This window comes from Podarcis muralis, chromosome 13, assembly GCF_964188315.1.
Source record: "Podarcis muralis chromosome 13, rPodMur119.hap1.1, whole genome shotgun sequence".
Lineage (NCBI taxonomy): Eukaryota > Metazoa > Chordata > Lepidosauria > Squamata > Lacertidae > Podarcis > Podarcis muralis.
The window spans coordinates 13,511,674-13,529,180 of NC_135667.1; the positions used below are offsets into that span (position 1 = coordinate 13,511,674).

The following is a 17,507-nucleotide window of genomic DNA, read 5'->3' on the forward strand; positions in this document are numbered from 1 at the left end:
TTGATCATTAATGGGCTGAAGGCAGAATAAAATGTATGCTCTAATCAAAAATGTTTTAAACAGGCTCCCAGTTCCGGCTGCCTTGATGGAGACAGCTCCCACGACAATGGGAGATCGTTGGCAAAGATGAAACAAGGATGATTGAGCGTAATTATCCTTTCAAACTCCCCCGTGAAACGGGGGAAGCAGGCTGCACTCACAGATCATCTGGGTACCTGGCTCATGCTCCAGCATGGAATGCGAGAGGCAGGGAGGCACTGAGTGCAAAAGCACTTTGCCTGTCAGTCTCCCTCCTATGATGCCATTGGCTGCTATGAAACTAGGTATTTTTTATCCATTGGAAGAAAAACTCAAAGAAAAATGCTACATTGGTATTTCCTTATTAGGGTGTGTATTCTGTGTGAATGAAGAACATGCAGACTACAAATAACTTTTGACCAGCAAATATTAAACATACAAAACACCTCATCCAGATTTCCTAGAGGTCAGAATAAATGAAAACCCCTTATTGAATTATGTCTTTTCTACATGTATTAAAACTACTGATTCACATACTGTTTCATGATCTAGTCTTTTACACCTGGGAAATGTGAGATTACAAACTATTTTTGAATTGGATACTGAACTGAAAAGAAGTCAATGTTATGATCTGAAGCAGATGAACTGTAATGTGGCATGTAATTCTCAATACCGGCTGCTGACTCACCTCTACCAGCACATCCTGGCCTTGGCATTTGCTGTAAAGGAGATCAATGAAACTCCCCAGATCTTGCCCAACATCACCCTGGGCTTCCAAATTTATAACAGCCATTTCAGTGCAAGCTGGACCTATGAAGCCTCAATGGAGCTTCTCTCAAGAAGGGCCAAGGCCATCCCTAACTATAAATGTGATGCTGAGAGCACTCCAATAGCAGTCATTGGGGGACCTAATTCTAATGTCTGTCTTCATATGACAATCATCCTGTGTACCTACAAGATACCACAAGTAAGATGCAAATTCATTCACATCTGAATTTCACCTAATTCACACAATACATGAAATGCAGCCATTCTTTGAAATTCCCCCTTCTCCAGATTTGGCAAAGCAGTTCTCCAATCAAAAAATGTGTCCATAAATGCACAGATTAAGGTAAAGTGTGCATAAAAAATGCACATTAGTAAAACTATCCTTCAAATGCATTGTATTAGTGAATATTGCTTTGCAAAGATGTGCATATTAGGCAAAATTTGCATACAACAAGTTTTGTGTTTTAGGAGAAATTTTCATGAGGCTTAAAAAGAAATCTAATTGATGTGGTTAAATAAGAAACTTAAGAGAAATATTGACAGATCCTCCCTTTCCTAACACACTGATGGGTCAGATTTAGCCAAAGCCCAAATCCTGAATTGGACAAATTTGGGTGGAACTAGATGAGTTAGGTCTAAACAGTCCCAGATTGGGTCTGGCCTGCTGGAGTGATCTGGGGCTGTTGGGGCATGGTCTTGGTAGGAAGAATGAGATTTGTCTTCACATGGCTGTAGCAAGCAGTGCATTGAAGCACACAGTAAAACTGAGCAATTATATACCCTAGGCTGAGCATCTGGTGAGTTGAGGTTTCAATCCTGCTAGTTGGAGGGGCCTACTTCCTCAGCGTGTTCTTTGCATGAAATGCACAGGGAAAGTAGACTCTAGTAGTTGAACACATAATTCAATCCTGCAATCTGCAGGAGCTACTTAACCGTTATGGTCCCGGCCAGAAATGAACAGAAGAAAGAAAACAAAACTACACACAAGTAATTGTTTTATATTGAAAACCATTCTTCTCTTCTCATCTTTTTTTATATATATAAAAAAACCTTAGCTCATATATGGCTCTTCCCCAGTCATGAATAAAGAGTCTCAAGGAGTCTTCTTCTACCAAATGTTCCCAAATGGGTACCATCAATATAGAGGAATTATCCAATTACTGCTGCATTTCCAGTGGACATGGATTGGAGTGGTTTCTCAAGATCGGGAAAATACAGAAGGTTTTATAGACAATGTACTTCCAATGTTTTCCCAGAGTGGCATCTGCTTTGACTTCATAGAAACATTCCCAAAGCTAACATCTTCCAGTGGTACCACTGACATGGTGGGGGAGGGCTTTCACTGTGTCAGTGTTATTATGGGAAGCACTACGAATGTTGTGGTTGTACATGGAGAAATTCAGACAATGATAGTATTGAAAATGGTACCCCAGATTGTAAAATTTGAACATATACCAATGAGGACCAAGGGTAAAGTCTGGTTCATGACAGCCCAGATGGATATCACATCATTTCCATTCCAAAGAAATTGGGACATAAGTTTCCTTCATGGTTCTCTTTCCCTTGGAATTCACTCAGTGGATCTGTTAGCTTTCCAGAAGTTTCTTCAGAACAAGAACCCAAGCACAGAAGAAAAAGATGGTTTTATCAAGGACTTCTGGGAAGAGTCATTTAACTGTTCACTCCCCAGTTCAGTGGAAGATAATATAGGTGGGCAAACTTGCACTGGGGAGGAGAAGATGGAGGCACTTCCCAGGTCTGTTTTTGAAATGAGAATGACTGCCCATAGCTACACCATCTACAATGCAGACTATGTGGTGGCACATGCTTTGCACATCAGACATTCATCCCAATTCAAGCAGAGGGGAATGACAAAGGAAGTAAGATGGGAGCTTCCAAATCCACAACCGTGGCAGGTAATGTCCTGAAGATACTTCCATATATTTTGGTGGGGAAATATGGGCGAGCTTTCTCAACCTTCCATGAGATTAACAAGAAATTTCTTTTTGGAGAAAAGCTTTACAATACATCTAGTATTTGTCCCGTCCCCCCTCTGCAGTACCCCATCCCAGAGATTGACAAATCTCCCCATAGTTTATTAAAGAACTTCTTACCATCCCTTCACCTGTGGACCTGTGCACTTTTGGGGGGATGGAGTTTCATAACTTGGTGCTGCTCTGATATTTTGTCCAGTATTTAATTCAACCATTCGTTGAGGGGAAGAGGAGAGGTGAATGGCACCATTTATTTCATCAAGACTTTGATTTGTTTTAAATTAATCTGTTCTTTGTTTGAGAAGGGCATGCCTGACACATTAGCTCGCCCAAAGCTTTCAAGATGTCATAATCCCGTCCCTTGAATGTATTTTCACTATGTTGTATGATAACATAGTTTGAGCATTTATATGTATCTTCCATCTTATTTTCATTATTTAGCTCCATCACATCCTCAGAAGTATTTCATTTAACAACAGTGCAGGAGAAAATGTGTGTTTTGACACAAATGGTGAATTAATTGCTGGTTTTGACATTATAAACTGGCTCATGTTTCCAAATCAGTCCTTTCGTAGAGTCAAAATTGGGAAGATAGACTCCCTGGGTATCCAGGAAAAATCATTCACCATTCATGAGGATGCCATTGTATGGCCCATCCCATTTAACCAGGTGGGTTCTCTGAATCTTTCAGGGTCCATTCCATCACTTGTCCCATGGTTGTTTCTCAGTATTCTGTAAATTTATTTAGCCCAATTCAAACTATGGCTTTCAATCTGAACATTCATGTTGTAGTTCCATAATAATGCGCCACTTAATGTTCATTCTTGGGGTGGCAGGGAAGACTTTGGCAATTCCACCCTCCATTCAATTACATGCATTCTAACTATAGGCAATTTTGGCTTCACACACTAATCCCAAAATGTAACCCTCTCATAATTTGAGTGTGGACTTCATACCTATCAATGAAACAGGTGAAGACACATTTCTTCCAGGACGCTTTGACTTTTGTAATGAATTTGAGTCGCACAGTTTTGTGTTATTTGTAAGATTATTTAGGTTCAACATATCTTGCCTCTTTCCATACATAACCTTTTGAGTATTAAGATTCCCTCTTGGTACTTCTGCCACAATCAGAAACCTGAGGGATGGCAGTCTAGGAAAGGGAATTATCTGTGGCAGTTCCCAAAACATGTCCCTTTCCCCAAAGTGTCACGTCAAACATCCTCATTTATAGTTACTATGGATTGGTGAAGATGCACCTCTTTACCCTCTCCACAGTTAACAATTTTGGGGTCAGACCACCTCTATTGTTTGATGCACATTCCTTTGGTTTGTTTTAAAATATGTCATTGATTTTAATGCTCACTGTTTTGGTGGCATTGGCTCTAAAAAGTGTTATATAAATAAATAATAGCGTACCATAATATGAGCCAAGGACTCAAGTTCTAAAAGCCCACTGCATTTGCAATACTTTCTAGTGTTCGTGATATTACCTAAAACATTATATTTTAATATTTATGGACAGACTCGGCCCATTTCTATATGTAATGATCATTGCGGTTCAGGTTATAGTCAGACCAAGAAGAAAGGGAACCCATTTTGTTGCTATGACTGCGTTCCATGTCCAGAAGGAAAGATTTCCAACCAGGAAGGTAAGAAAGGTTAAAAAATGTTTTCTATAGATGTATGTATACCACCTATTTCATAGATTATTTTGATCTGGTTATGTATATCAATAGGTTTGTTTTTTAACAGTGATTTCCTTGATGTTTAAAATATTGCCCCAATTCATGGGCAATTGATTTGAAATCCATTATAAGTGAACTACAAGCCTATTTTTAATACAGTGTTGTATCACTATTTAGTTATGTTTAGAGAGAACCATTTGAATAAATGGGAAATCACATAAACAAGTACCACTGATTTCAGTGGATCTTCAGTAAGCATTTCTAAATCTGAATCAGATCCATTGGCACTTGAAGCTGATCAGCTTCACCATGCACACAGATTCACCTTTAAAATGAGCTGAGTAACAGCTGCAGAATCAGAAAGTGTGGAACCACCCGTTCTGGTCAGCTGATATTCTATTGAATTAGATCAAAATACTGAAGTAGTTTACAAAGTGCACAACTGTCAGGGGCTCAGGAGCAGAGGCACAGGGGAGAGAGGAAATGGAGAGCGAAGGGGAAGAATCTGAGGGCAGTGGAGGGGAGAATGACAGTGACCCGAGAGATTCCGTGAGCCTCTCCAGTGAATCAGAAGATTCCCAGAAGGGGGCGCCGATGGTCAGGGCAAGGGGGGTCCCAGGGGGGACGCACCAGAAGCAAGGGGCCAGCGGAGACTCCCAAAGCAGTAGCTGGAGATCAGGACCAGCTTCCCCACCAGAGCGTAGTGGGGGGGAAGAGTCCCATGGGTCAGAGCCAGCGTCTCCTCCAGCAGGGAGGGAAGAGGAGTCAGGGCTGACCACGCCCCTGTCGCAGAGTGGGCGAACGGAGGGAAGGTCAGACCCAGATAGCATCCCCAAAGGGGAAAGCAGCAACAGAAGCAGTGTAACGGTCAGGAGGAAGGTGACCGGGTGGGCGTGTGCGCCAAGTTCAAATGTGCAGGCGCACGGGGCAGCAGAAAGCCCGGAAGGGGAACCAGGTCTTAAAGCCCGCCGTAGGCAGGGGGAAGACTCAGGGGACTCAGCGTCAGAAGAGTCTAGGAAGGGCGAGACCCCAGGGGACAGGCGGACCCAGAGGAGGAAAGAGCAAAGGAAGAGGTGGAGCAAGGCTAGAGTCTTAAACTGGTGTCTGGGGGGAGGAGACTCAGACGGAGCTTCGGCGGTCTAGAGTTTAAGACGTAGAGCTGCGCGCCGCGGCTGTGAAAGAGAAACTGAACTTCAATAAAGACTGTTTTATATAACAACTAACTGGCGTTGGTCCTCTGTGAGCTGGGACCTGAGGCAGCTCTGACAACAAATATTTGCATTATTCCAAAGAAATGACATTGAGTCAGAAATGATCAAATGTGGGTGGGGGGAGAGAGGTGTGGCCTTGTCTTTGTGAGCCAACAGAGCCCACCACCTCTGACTCTCTTAAGAGTGTGTAATTAATATCTCTTTCTTTCTTTCTTTCTTGCTTGCTTGCTTGCTTGCTTGCTTGCTTGCTTGCTTGCTTTCTTCAGACATGGATGACTGTTTTCAATGCGCAGAAGATCAGTACCCAAACATTGGCCAGGATATATGTCTTCCAAAAGATATAAGCTTCCTGTCTTACGATGAACCTCTGGGGATCAGTTTGGTCACGTTAGCTCTTTTATTGACTTTCATTACAGCTTTGGTGCTTAGGATCTTCATCAAGCACAAAGAGACTCCCATAGTCAAAGCCAACAATCAGACCCTCACCTATGTTCTCCTCCTAGCCCTCCTTCTCTCCTTCCTCTGTCCTTTGCTATTCATTGGCCAGCCCACAAAAATAACCTGTCTCCTTCAACAAACTGCTTTTGGAGTCATCTTCTCAGTAGCAGTGTCTTGCATATTAGCAAAAACAACTATCGTGGTTCTAGCTTTCATGGCTACCAAGCCAGGCTCCAGAATGAGGAGATGGGTGGGGAAACATCTGGCCATCTCCATTGTTCTTTTCAGTTTCCTCATTCAAATGATGATGTGTAGTGCCTGGCTAATAGTTGCTCCCCCACTCCCTGATTTAGACAAGCACTCAATGACTAAAGAAATTGTACTGCAATGTAATGAAGGGTCAGTCACCATGTTCTACTGTGTCCTAGGCTTCATGGGAATGCTGGCCCTTGTCAGTTTCACTGTGACTTTCCTAGCTAGGAAGTTACCAGACAGTTTTAATGAAGCCAAGTTTATCACTTTCAGCATGTTGGTCTTTTGCAGTGTGTGGCTGTCCTTTGTTCCTACCTACCTGAGTACCAAGGGAAAGTACATGGTGGCTGTGGAGATCTTTTCTATTTTGGCCTCTAGTTTTGGATTACTTGGCTGCATCTTTCCCCCCAAATGTTATATCATTTTGCTGAGGCCAGAGTTAAACAGCAGGGGACAGCTTATCATAAGAAAGAATTAAAGCATGAACAAGTCTATTAGATGTAGCAAATCATAACTGGACTACATCTCCTTGTATTCATTTTGTATTCATTTTCACAGAATGCCTCAACCCAACAAAGCCAACCGCAGATGAAGTGGATGGACTATATGGAATTGGCAGAAATGACTGGCAGAATCCAAGACCAGGGAGAAGAGTCGGTGGAAGAAGACTGGAAAAAGCTTAAAGACTATTTACAGAAATACTGTAAAATTAATGAATGTTAGAAAAATGTTGGAATGAAGTTATATGGCTTTAGTAGAAATGTTATAAGGAATTAAGTATAAATAGATCAATAGAGTATTAAAGGGAAAAATAAGGTTAGAATTTGTTAAGATAATTAAAAGATAGAAAGCAGAGGAAGATGGAAAGGAATTGCTGAAACAATGAACAGAAGTGGAATACAAAAAGGGAGGTGTGAGGAGGTCACTGAAATAAGTGAATGAAAGATAAGATACTGAAATTGTTTGATGTCTTTTTAATTGTTTTTGTTTTATTTTGTTAGTTTAAGGTGTTATGTAGTGTTTTTGTAATGTATTGTATTGTTCTTTTTTCTTTTTCTTTTCTGATTGTGTCTGTTTAAATTGTTGGAAAAGTAATAAATATTATTTAAAAAAAAAACAACCAACAAACCCTGACAAAGTACTCTGATTAAGGGAAGCCGTGGGTCATGTATCCTAGACTCATAGACTGAGGAGGGACCGTAATTCCACGATGCTGACTACACATTTTGGAAACTACATTGGTTACAAGGTCTTCCATAATGAGCTTCTGACGTCTTCCTTCCCCAATACAACAGTGATCCCTTATTATCAAGTGAAAGGGAAATTAAAATAACAGTTCTGAATATGGGACAAACACATTTTCTTCAACAATTCCAGAGGGAATTCTAAGCACTGAATGATTAATTACATTGCTTCTTGATCATTAACAGGGCTATAATTTGAGCGGCTGCTTCTCAAAAAACAAGTGGCCACTGGTAAACCTAATGCATATATTAAAATTAATCAGAATTAATCAGTCTTGTGATCCACAAGTCTGATTCTGGATACTCCGACATTGCATCGTCTCAGGAAAATAAACTACCATTTAAACGAGACAATTTTTATCTTGGAGAAGATAAAACAGAGTTTTTGCATAGAACAACCAGTTGCCTTTGTAATGAGAATGGTGGTTTTAGTATTCTTGCTACTGGAACTGATTTCTTACAATGTATGTCAGGCTCACATAGCAAAATGCAGGCTCCAAAGTCCACACCGTCCACTTCACATGTATCATCAGCCAGGAGAGTTCCTCATTGGTGGCATTGTTTCCCATGGTGGCTTCATCTCCTCTCCAGCAACATTCACTGAGGAACCCCCACCAGCGCTGCCTGAAGAGCTTGTGTAAGAACTAAGCCACTCATTTATTACAGTACAGGAATGATCAAACTAAGAGATTCAGCCTCAGAATATTGACTGAGGCTGCAAACTTCTACCCATATACCTAGGAATAACCACTTTTCATTTCAGTGGGGCATAAGCTGATGTAAACTCCATAAGAATCTCGTGTGAATTAAAAGAATACTGTAGAAGCTCCCATTTCTCAATAGGGAAATGAATATACCGGTAAATGTATTGAAGTGTGTGTGTGTGTGTGTGTGTGTGTGTGTGTGTCTGAGATAGCCCTTTTGAACAGCTGATTTTGATAGACTTTATCTGAACAGGAGTGTTACTGAGAATGCATTAAAAAAAACTTGTTCTGAACCTAAATGCTCATATGGTTTCATTTCCTGATCTTAGGCTAAAATTTGTTTCACAATGATGGCATATAATATGAAGTATAGAATTCTGTGAATTACAACCACCATCTCTGCCTCATGAGTAAGGAAGGGGTCATTACAGGAGAGAGCTCAGAAACTTTTTAAACGTTAGGAAAAGACTTCAGATGTTTCAGGGAAAGACCCCAGGGGTTCCAATGTTCCTATGGGCACCACATTAGCAACCCCTGGTCTAGATACCATTGGCCTTAATAGAATGGAGAACTTGGACAAAAAAACAAATTGCATTTCTATAGGAACAAATGTCAGGTTCTGCACTTAGGCAGGAAATACCAGCTGTACAAATATAAGATGGAGAACACCTGGATTGCCAGTGCTATGTCTGAAAAGGATCAAGGAGTCAACAGAAGTATAGTGCCAGAATCAAAAGAAGTAATAGAACAGCTCTATTCTGCCATGCTCAAACCACACCTGGAGTACTGTGTTCAGTTATGTTCAGGATATTGACAAGCTGCAACATATGCGGAGGAGGGTGACACGTATTATCAAGGGTCTGGAAGCCAAACCTTATGAGGGAACATTGAGGGGGTTGGGTATGTTTAGCTATGAAAATAGAAGACTGAGGTGATGTAGGATAGCCATTTTCAAATATATCAACGGCTGTCACCAGGAAATCGGAGCAAGCTTGTTTTCTCTTGCTCCAGAGGGTAGGACCAGAACCAATAGATTCAAGTTGCAAGATAGGAGATTCTGTGTAAACATCAGGAAGAACTTGCTGATTATAAGAATAGAATGGACTGGGAGTTAACTCCACTGAAGTCGATATGATTAACTACTTTGTTGATATGTAAAAGGATATATCAGTTCCTTCTGATATTGTTTGCAACTCTTCTTCTAGGGTGGTGCCTAAGCTTTACCAGCACATCTTGACCTTGGCATTTGCTGTAAAGGAGATCAATGAAGACCCTCTCATCTTACCCAATATCACCTTGGGCTTTCACTTATATGACAGCTATAACAATGCAAGAAGCACATATTTTGCGACACTGCTGCTTTTGTCCAGGGTGGAGAAATTTGTTCCTAACTATATATGTGATGTTGAAAATAATCTGGCTGGGGTCATAGGAGGACTTGATTCTGAAATCTCCTTTTATATGGCAACTGTTTTGGATATCTATAAGATTGCGCAGGTAGGGCACCCATGTACAATATCTCTCTTAGCTTGCATAGAGAAAGAGGCTGAATTCACAACACTAGCTCAGGGTGTATCACCAGCTCAGGGCAAGGGTGAAATTGTAAGCAGAACCATATGCACCACCTTCAGATCCTTGGGAAATAAAGGTGGTACAGAATTAATATAACATAAAATAACCTAAATGGGGGGAAAGAAATTCCGCAATAGCAGAAAAAAATATGTCACCCCCTCAATCTCTTACACACATCTCAAGGAAATCCCAAAGGCCAATGATAGGAGACTGGGTTTCTTCATCACCAGCCATGACACCATACCCAATATGTGAATGCTTAGGGGGAAAGACTTTCAAATTAAAAACACTCTGAAGGTATGACAAATTGCAGATATAATCCACTTATGCAGGAGAACAGTGACAGTACTGAGAAACTGGTCCCAAAGTGAAATAATTGTTCATAAATAATGTCTGAGATGTTTTGAAATAGAAGAGGCAGAAATGGTAGTTCTGCTGTGTGTTGGGGTATGAGCATTGTGAAGATGAAAGAACCTAGAGAGAAGAAATGTGCATTCAACCCAAGTTGCGATTCTGACATGGCTACAGTAAATAATGTCCAATGCAGGGGTAGGCAACCCTCTGTTTGGGGCATGGTGTGTCCCTCTAATCAGTTTTGTCCATCGTAGAAGACGCTGCCAAATTCTGCAGGGTATAAAAATAAAAATAAAATTGGAACATTGCCCCTCTCTGGTCAACAGAACAAATGCTTAACAAACTGGAATGGGAGATGACCCCAATTTTCAGGCCATCTGCATGTGTGTCTTTAGTATAAATGAGAAAGGAATGCAACACCTGGTGGGTGGCAAAGGGCATATCTGACTAGCAGGATTCATCACATAATGTATATGAATAGTTTGAAAGAACTCTGCAAATATTACTTTGCCTCTTCTCTTCCTCCATTGCCTCTTTAGCTCATTTATGGCTCTGCTCCAGTGATGAATGATAAAAGCCCAGGGCTTCCCTTCTACCAGATGGCAGCCTCGGAAGCCCTTCAGTATGAGGGAATTCTCTCTTTGCTTCTGCATTTCAGGTGGACGTGGATTGGAGTCATTGCAACGGACAATGACAATGGAGAAAGATTTGTGCAAACCATTTCCCCAATGTTTACCAAGAGTGGTGTCTGCTTTGAATTCATAGAAAGAATCCCCACTTTTAGTTTTATTTCTGAAATTCCAGGCATGCTAACACAGGGGGCAACAATAAACGAGAAAATCTTTAGCAGCAAAGCTAACATAGTGGTTGCCTCTGGAGAATCTTACTCAATGACAACTTTGAGAGTGTTTTCATACTTTTCAGAACATGATGACAAGACAAAGAATGTAGAAAGTAAAGTATGGATAATATCAGCCCAGGTTGAGTTTGCTTCATTTGTCTTTCAAAGGTACTGGGATGCAGGAATATTCAATGGTGCTATAGCCTTTGAAATTCACATTAGAAACCCACCAGGATTTCATCAGTATGTTCTGCACAGAAACCCTTCCAGCACAGATGGGGACGGATTTATCAGGGACTTCTGGCAACAGGCCTTTGAATGTGTATTCCCAGATAACACTGCAGACAAGGCAGAGGGGAATATTTGCACCGGAGAAGAGAAGCTGGAGAGCCTTCCTGGGTCATTTTTTGAAATGAGCACGACAGGCCACAGTTTCAGCATCCACAGTGCTGTCTACGCCATGGCCCATGCTTTACATGCCATGTCCACATCCAGACTCAGACATAGAAGAATGGCATACAAAAAGAAAGGGAAGAATCTGAATCAACAGTTTTGGCAGGTAAAGGCTGAACATCCTCAACTGCGAAAGCCCTGTTACTTCCTGACACTCTATGGGTTCCCAAAATCCTATCAGCTTGCTCTTGCCTCTCAGAGTTCAAACATTTGCGCAAGTGTATTAGGAAGAAAACCCAGAACTGAATTTAGAATTCTGCTGACAGAGTAGGAGGTGGCACGGATATGGTGGTATCCTAGATAATTCCCCACATATTGTGCTGCTGGCAAATAGCAGCAGACCCTATACAAAAGGGACATGGTGGTTGTGTCTTTCTGTGAGTAGGTACCGCCCTGTGTTTCAGGATAAAGTATTTGTATGATGGAAGCTTTGCAGCCAAATGAGATTCATATATAGCAGGCACGTCCAACAGGTAGATCATGACCTACCAGTAGCTCACTGGCCGTCTGTTGCAGATCACAGGTAGATCAGTGGCTCCCCTCCAATGAAGCTCAACAACTTTGGCTTCCCTAACAAAAGCTCAACATTTTTGGCCTGATCTGCCAAAAATGGTCCTTCGTCCCCCTCTAAAAATGCTGAACAACTTTGACCTGAACCCCCCAAAAGGGGGTAGATCACTGCCAGTTTTTAATTCTGTGAGTAGATTGCAGTCTCATGGGAGTTGGCCACCCCTGATATATAGGAAGCAGTGGTAATGGTTGGGAGAGATGTTCAGCATTCCCTCTATCCCGTATCAACCAAATCCTTCCTTAGAACAGGTGGTTGCGCACCACTGCCATGTCTTCTGAGATTTTTCTGGGAGACCAGGGAGGGGGACAAACCTCTCTACTCATACATATTTAACTTGTGGGCATTCAGAGGGAGAAGGGTTGTAAGAAAGATTGAGAGAGATACATGTGTATGAAAGAAAATGGGTTGGCTCTTTCCATGCTTGGGCCTGAATCGACTGACAATTAACTAAATCACCCTCACCATATGCTGTAGGTTCTTTCCAGAGGGGGAAAAATGATCGTCCCTGCATTAGACTGCAGTCTTTTCTATACCCTTTTCTTTTCTGCTTTCTTTCTCTGTTTTCAATCTAGCTCCATCACTTTCTGAGAAGCATCTCATTTAACAATACGGCTGGAGATGTGGTCTTCATCAACCAGAATGGGGAGGCAGCATCTAGCTTGGATATTAACAATTGGATCATATTTGCCAACCAAAGTTTTCACAGAGTGAGAGTTGGGAGGATAGATCCGCAGGCTCCTCCAGACCAATCATTCATCCTTGATGAAGATGCCATAACATGGCACAGTTGGTTTAACCAGGTAGGGTTGCATTTTTTGCTAATTCAAAAGAGATTCAGTATTGAATAAGCAATCATTATCTACCTGCAGGTCCACTCACTGTATTTAGAGCTGCAAGTTACTGAGTTGTGTATGACCAAAGCATCCAGGTACCAGATTAAAAGCCAAAAGATTACTGCTAGAAGCCACACAAGGAATGAAGGCAAATACTTTATTAAGGCGGTTACAAAACTATATATTTTAACTATAAAATGAAGTTAAGCAAGGCTAAGAGTGTAAATATGGTTTCGGGGAATCCTACTTCAGACGAAAATAACAAAAGTTCAGTTGTCTCAGCCTAATTCCAACCATTAACAGTCCCCACTGCAAGCTGCATCCATGCAAATGTGATTTTGCATCACACAATCCTTCATCTGAATGTCGGTCATTCAGTCAAATGGAGCCTCTGGGTACATTTCTCCAGCACAAGAGGGTATGCATGCTCACAGAGATGAGAGTAAATGTGTGAAGAGTAAGAGACAGAGCATTAGGAATAGATGCATCAATTTTTAAAAATACGTTTTCAAAGGTATATCTTTTTCTTAACATGCTGAGAATTGTATTACAGCATTCCAAGAATTCTCATAGGCATTGCATAGCTTCAATCCGGTTCATGTATTTGTCCTGAATATTTTTAATGGAATTCAAAAAGAATATTTTTAATGGAATTTAACAACAACAACAACAACAACAACAACAACAACAACAACAACAACAACAAACAATACCCCCACCTGGGTGGTTTTCCTAGCCACTCTGGGTGGCACATTCAGAACTCTTCCTTAGGCAGCATCTGATGGCACCAAAATCAGTTCTAGAGCTGTCTACCTAGTGGACAACATACTCAAAAGTAACAATTATAACAAAATTAACAAGGAAACTAGAGTAACTTTAAAATGTACCTTAATGGACAGAGCAATCTTTGCAGAACAGATGGGGTACTGCACATACCAGAGGAATGTCAAGGGAATATCACATAACTTCAAAAATTACTATTACTAATACCAGAAGAAGCAATTGCTCTCTGTATAGCCATTACATATTACAGTGGTACCTCAGGTTACAAACGCTTCAGGTTACAGATTCCGCTAACCTGGAACTAGTACCTTTAAGGGTACTACTTTACTTTACTTCAGGATGAGAACAGAAATCTAGTGGCAGCAGTGAGAGGCCCCATTAGCTAAAGTGGTCCTCAACTTAAGAACGGTTTCTGGTTAAGAACGGACCTCCGGAATGAATGACATTCTTAACCAGAGGTACCACTGTACTGAAATGCTGTGTCAGTTTAGTAAAGTAGAGAAAGGCCCGAGTACTTAAAGGATTCCAAACTCATTGTTCTCTTGCTGATCCTTCTGTTCTTTCATTTACGGAATAGACTCAGCCTCTTTCTGTCTGTACTGAGAGATGTCTTCCAGGATCCAGCAAAAAAGTGAAGGAGGGGCAGCCCCCTTGCTGCTACGATTGCATCCCATGTCCAGAGGGGAAGATTGCAAACCAGTATGGTAGGAGAAATAAATAGATTAAATAGATCCAGACACAGTACTTAGGATTGACAGGTGTTGTAAGGATGGCTGAGTTAAATGTTCAGAGGTGGAGATGATCTACTGTGTGTGTGATCCTGCCTCTTTGTGATCATTGCTCTTCAGATAGTCTAAATATGCTAATCAAATGAGAATGACAATGATTTGACAGGAGCCGGGTAGTATGTGGTTCAACTTAAATCTACAAGGGGCCTTGTCACTCCTTCTGACTTACACAGACTGCACCTAAGCTACTGTAGTGATATGTTCCAATATCATGAGGAGCCATTTACAGACCAATAGCTCTGAACCAATTAAATTCAACAATACCACACTACAGAGCATCAGACAGTATTAAACATGTGTTTTCATTTGAGCAGAGCTCTTTTCTTCTCAGACAGTCAACATTTCAGGAAGCTGATGTGATATGAGCTAAAGGTCATTTCCTTATTTTTTTTCCAGATATGAATGACTGTTATAAATGCCCAGACAAAGAATATCCAAGCAAGAACCGGGATGCATGTCTACCCAAGGATATCAGCTTCTTGTCTTATGAAGAACCTTTGGGCATCAGTTTAGCCTGCTGCTCTCTTTCTCTTTCCTTGATCACAGCTCTGGTACTAGGTACATTTATAAAACACCACGACACACCCATTGTCATTGCAAACAACCGAAACCTCACCTACACTCTCCTCATCTCTCTCCTGCTCTGCTTCCTGTGTGCATTGCTCTTCATTGGCCGACCTGAGAAGGTGACGTGCCTCCTCCGACAAACAGCTTTTGGCATCATCTTCTCAACTGCTGTTTCTTGTGTCCTGGCAAAAACCTTCACGGTGGTTTTGGCCTTCATGGCTACAAAACCAGAATCCAGGATGAGGAAATGGGTGGGGAAAGGACTAGGCCACTCCATTCTCCTTTCCTGCTCCATAGTCCAAGCAGGGATATGTACTGTGTGGCTGGCAACCTCTCCCCCATACCCAGATGTGGACCTGCACTCTGTGATGGAAGAAATCATACTAGAATGCAATGAAGGATCTGTGACAATGTTTTACTGTGTCCTCATCTACATGAGCTGCCTGGCAACTGTGAGTTTTGTTATGGCTTTCCTCGCCAGGAAGTTACCAGACAGTTTCAACGAAGCCAAGTTTATCACTTTCAGCATGTTGGTCTTCTGCAGTGTTTGGCTGTCCTTTATTCCTTCCTACCTGAGCACCAAGGGAAAATATATGGTAGCTGTGGAGATCTTCTCCATCTTAGCCTCCGGTGTTGGGTTGCTGGGTTGCATCTTTTCCCCCAAATGTTATATAATCATTCTGAGGCCTGAGCTGAACAATAGGGAACAGCTAATAAGGAAGAAAAATTAAAGAAATAATAACCTGTCCTTTGTTGTATCTTGTGCTTTTTTCTTTGTGTACACTAGAATATTTGCAAATACATGTTCAGCAGCTGCCTTATATGGTTTTTTCTAGACATGGTAATTAATGATTGCCCATCATAAATATTGACTATTGAATTCACCCCAGAGAAAAGTGTGAGCAGGGGATTAACCTCTGATGCTCTGAAAAATCTGCTTTAATGCTGTATTGATTTTAACACTTGATTGGAAGCTGCCCAGAGTGGCTGGGGAAACTCAGCCAGATGGGCGGGGTATAAATAATAAATTATTATTATTATTATTATTATTATTATTATTATTATTATTATTATACCAAGAAGCTGTCTGCTCCCAGGAATCCAGACAAAGTTAAGTGACATGATTGGTTTGCAAAAGCCTCCCTCATTATCTCTGAGGTGGCTATAATTTATGACTGAGAGTAATTTTTCTCTTTGCTGGTGGAAATTTACATTCTGGATTGAGCTGCTTTCTGGCTATTAATAGAAGGGAAAGGAAGTTGATCATTAATGGGCTGAAGGCAGAATAAAATGTATGCTCTAATCAAAAATGTTTTAAACAGGCTCCCAGTTCCGGCTGCCTTGATGGAGACAGCTCCCACGACAATGGGAGATCGTTGGCAAAGATGAAACAAGGATGATTGAGCGTAATTATCCTTTCAAACTCCCCCGTGAAACGGGGGAAGCAGGCTGCACTCACAGATCATCTGGGTACCTGGCTCATGCTCCAGCATGGAATGCGAGAGGCAGGGAGGCACTGAGTGCAAAAGCACTTTGCCTGTCAGTCTCCCTCCTATGATGCCATTGGCTGCTATGAAACTAGGTATTTTTTATCCATTGGAAGAAAAACTCAAAGAAAAATGCTACATTGGTATTTCCTTATTAGGGTGTGTATTCTGTGTGAATGAAGAACATGCAGACTACAAATAACTTTTGACCAGCAAATATTAAACATACAAAACACCTCATCCAGATTTCCTAGAGGTCAGAATAAATGAAAACCCCTTACAGTGGTGCCCCGCAAGACGAAATTAATTCGTTCCGCAATTTTTGTCGTCTAGCGAATTTTTCGTCTTGCGAAGCACGAAATCCCATAGGAATGCATTGAAAATCAATTAATGCGTTCCTATGGTCAAAAAAAGTCCAAACAAAGCCAAATTTGGTACAACAACAGTTTATTAACTGCTCTTTAAAGTCACACATACTGTAAAGAGCAGTTCAAAAATTGAAGGGAAAATAAATTAACTTTATAAACAAAACATGTCTTTGTTTTTAGACAAAGAAAACAAAGTCGCGAGACGTTTTCGTCTTGCGAAGCAAGCCCATAGGGGAAATTCGTCTTGCGAGGCAAATCGAAAACGGAAAAACCTTTCGTCTAGCGAGTTTTTTGTCTTGCGAGGCATTCGTCTTGCGAGGTACCACTGTATTGAGTTATGTCTTTTCTACATGTATTAAAACTACTGATTCACATACTGTTTCATGATCTAGTCTTTTACACCTGGGAAATGTGAGATTACAAACTATTTTTGAATTGGATACTGAACTGAAAAGAAGTCAATGTTATGATCTGAAGCAGATGAACTGTAATGTGGCATGTAATTCTCAATACCGGCTGCTGACTCACCTCTACCAGCACATCCTGGCCTTGGCATTTGCTGTAAAGGAGATC

General features: G+C 41.2%; 2 protein-coding genes across 2 annotated transcripts; both read left to right on the forward strand.

The window, feature by feature from the left end:
• The first annotated feature begins 658 nt into the window (after positions 1 to 658).
• Positions 659 to 6,847, forward strand: LOC144325300 (vomeronasal type-2 receptor 26-like). Its single transcript, XM_077918094.1, has 4 exons — positions 659 to 985; positions 1,842 to 2,702; positions 4,306 to 4,432; positions 5,946 to 6,847. Exons 1-4 carry the CDS (start codon positions 659 to 661, stop codon positions 6,845 to 6,847), a joined length of 2,217 nt encoding a protein of 738 aa, XP_077774220.1.
• An 8,061-nt stretch (positions 6,848 to 14,908) lies between these two features.
• Positions 14,909 to 15,810, forward strand: LOC144325301 (vomeronasal type-2 receptor 26-like). The gene has a single exon (XM_077918095.1). The coding sequence runs from the start codon at positions 14,911 to 14,913 to the stop codon at positions 15,808 to 15,810; it is 900 nt and encodes a 299-aa protein (XP_077774221.1). The 5' UTR covers positions 14,909 to 14,910.
• Positions 15,811 to 17,507: the final 1,697 nt, after the last annotated feature.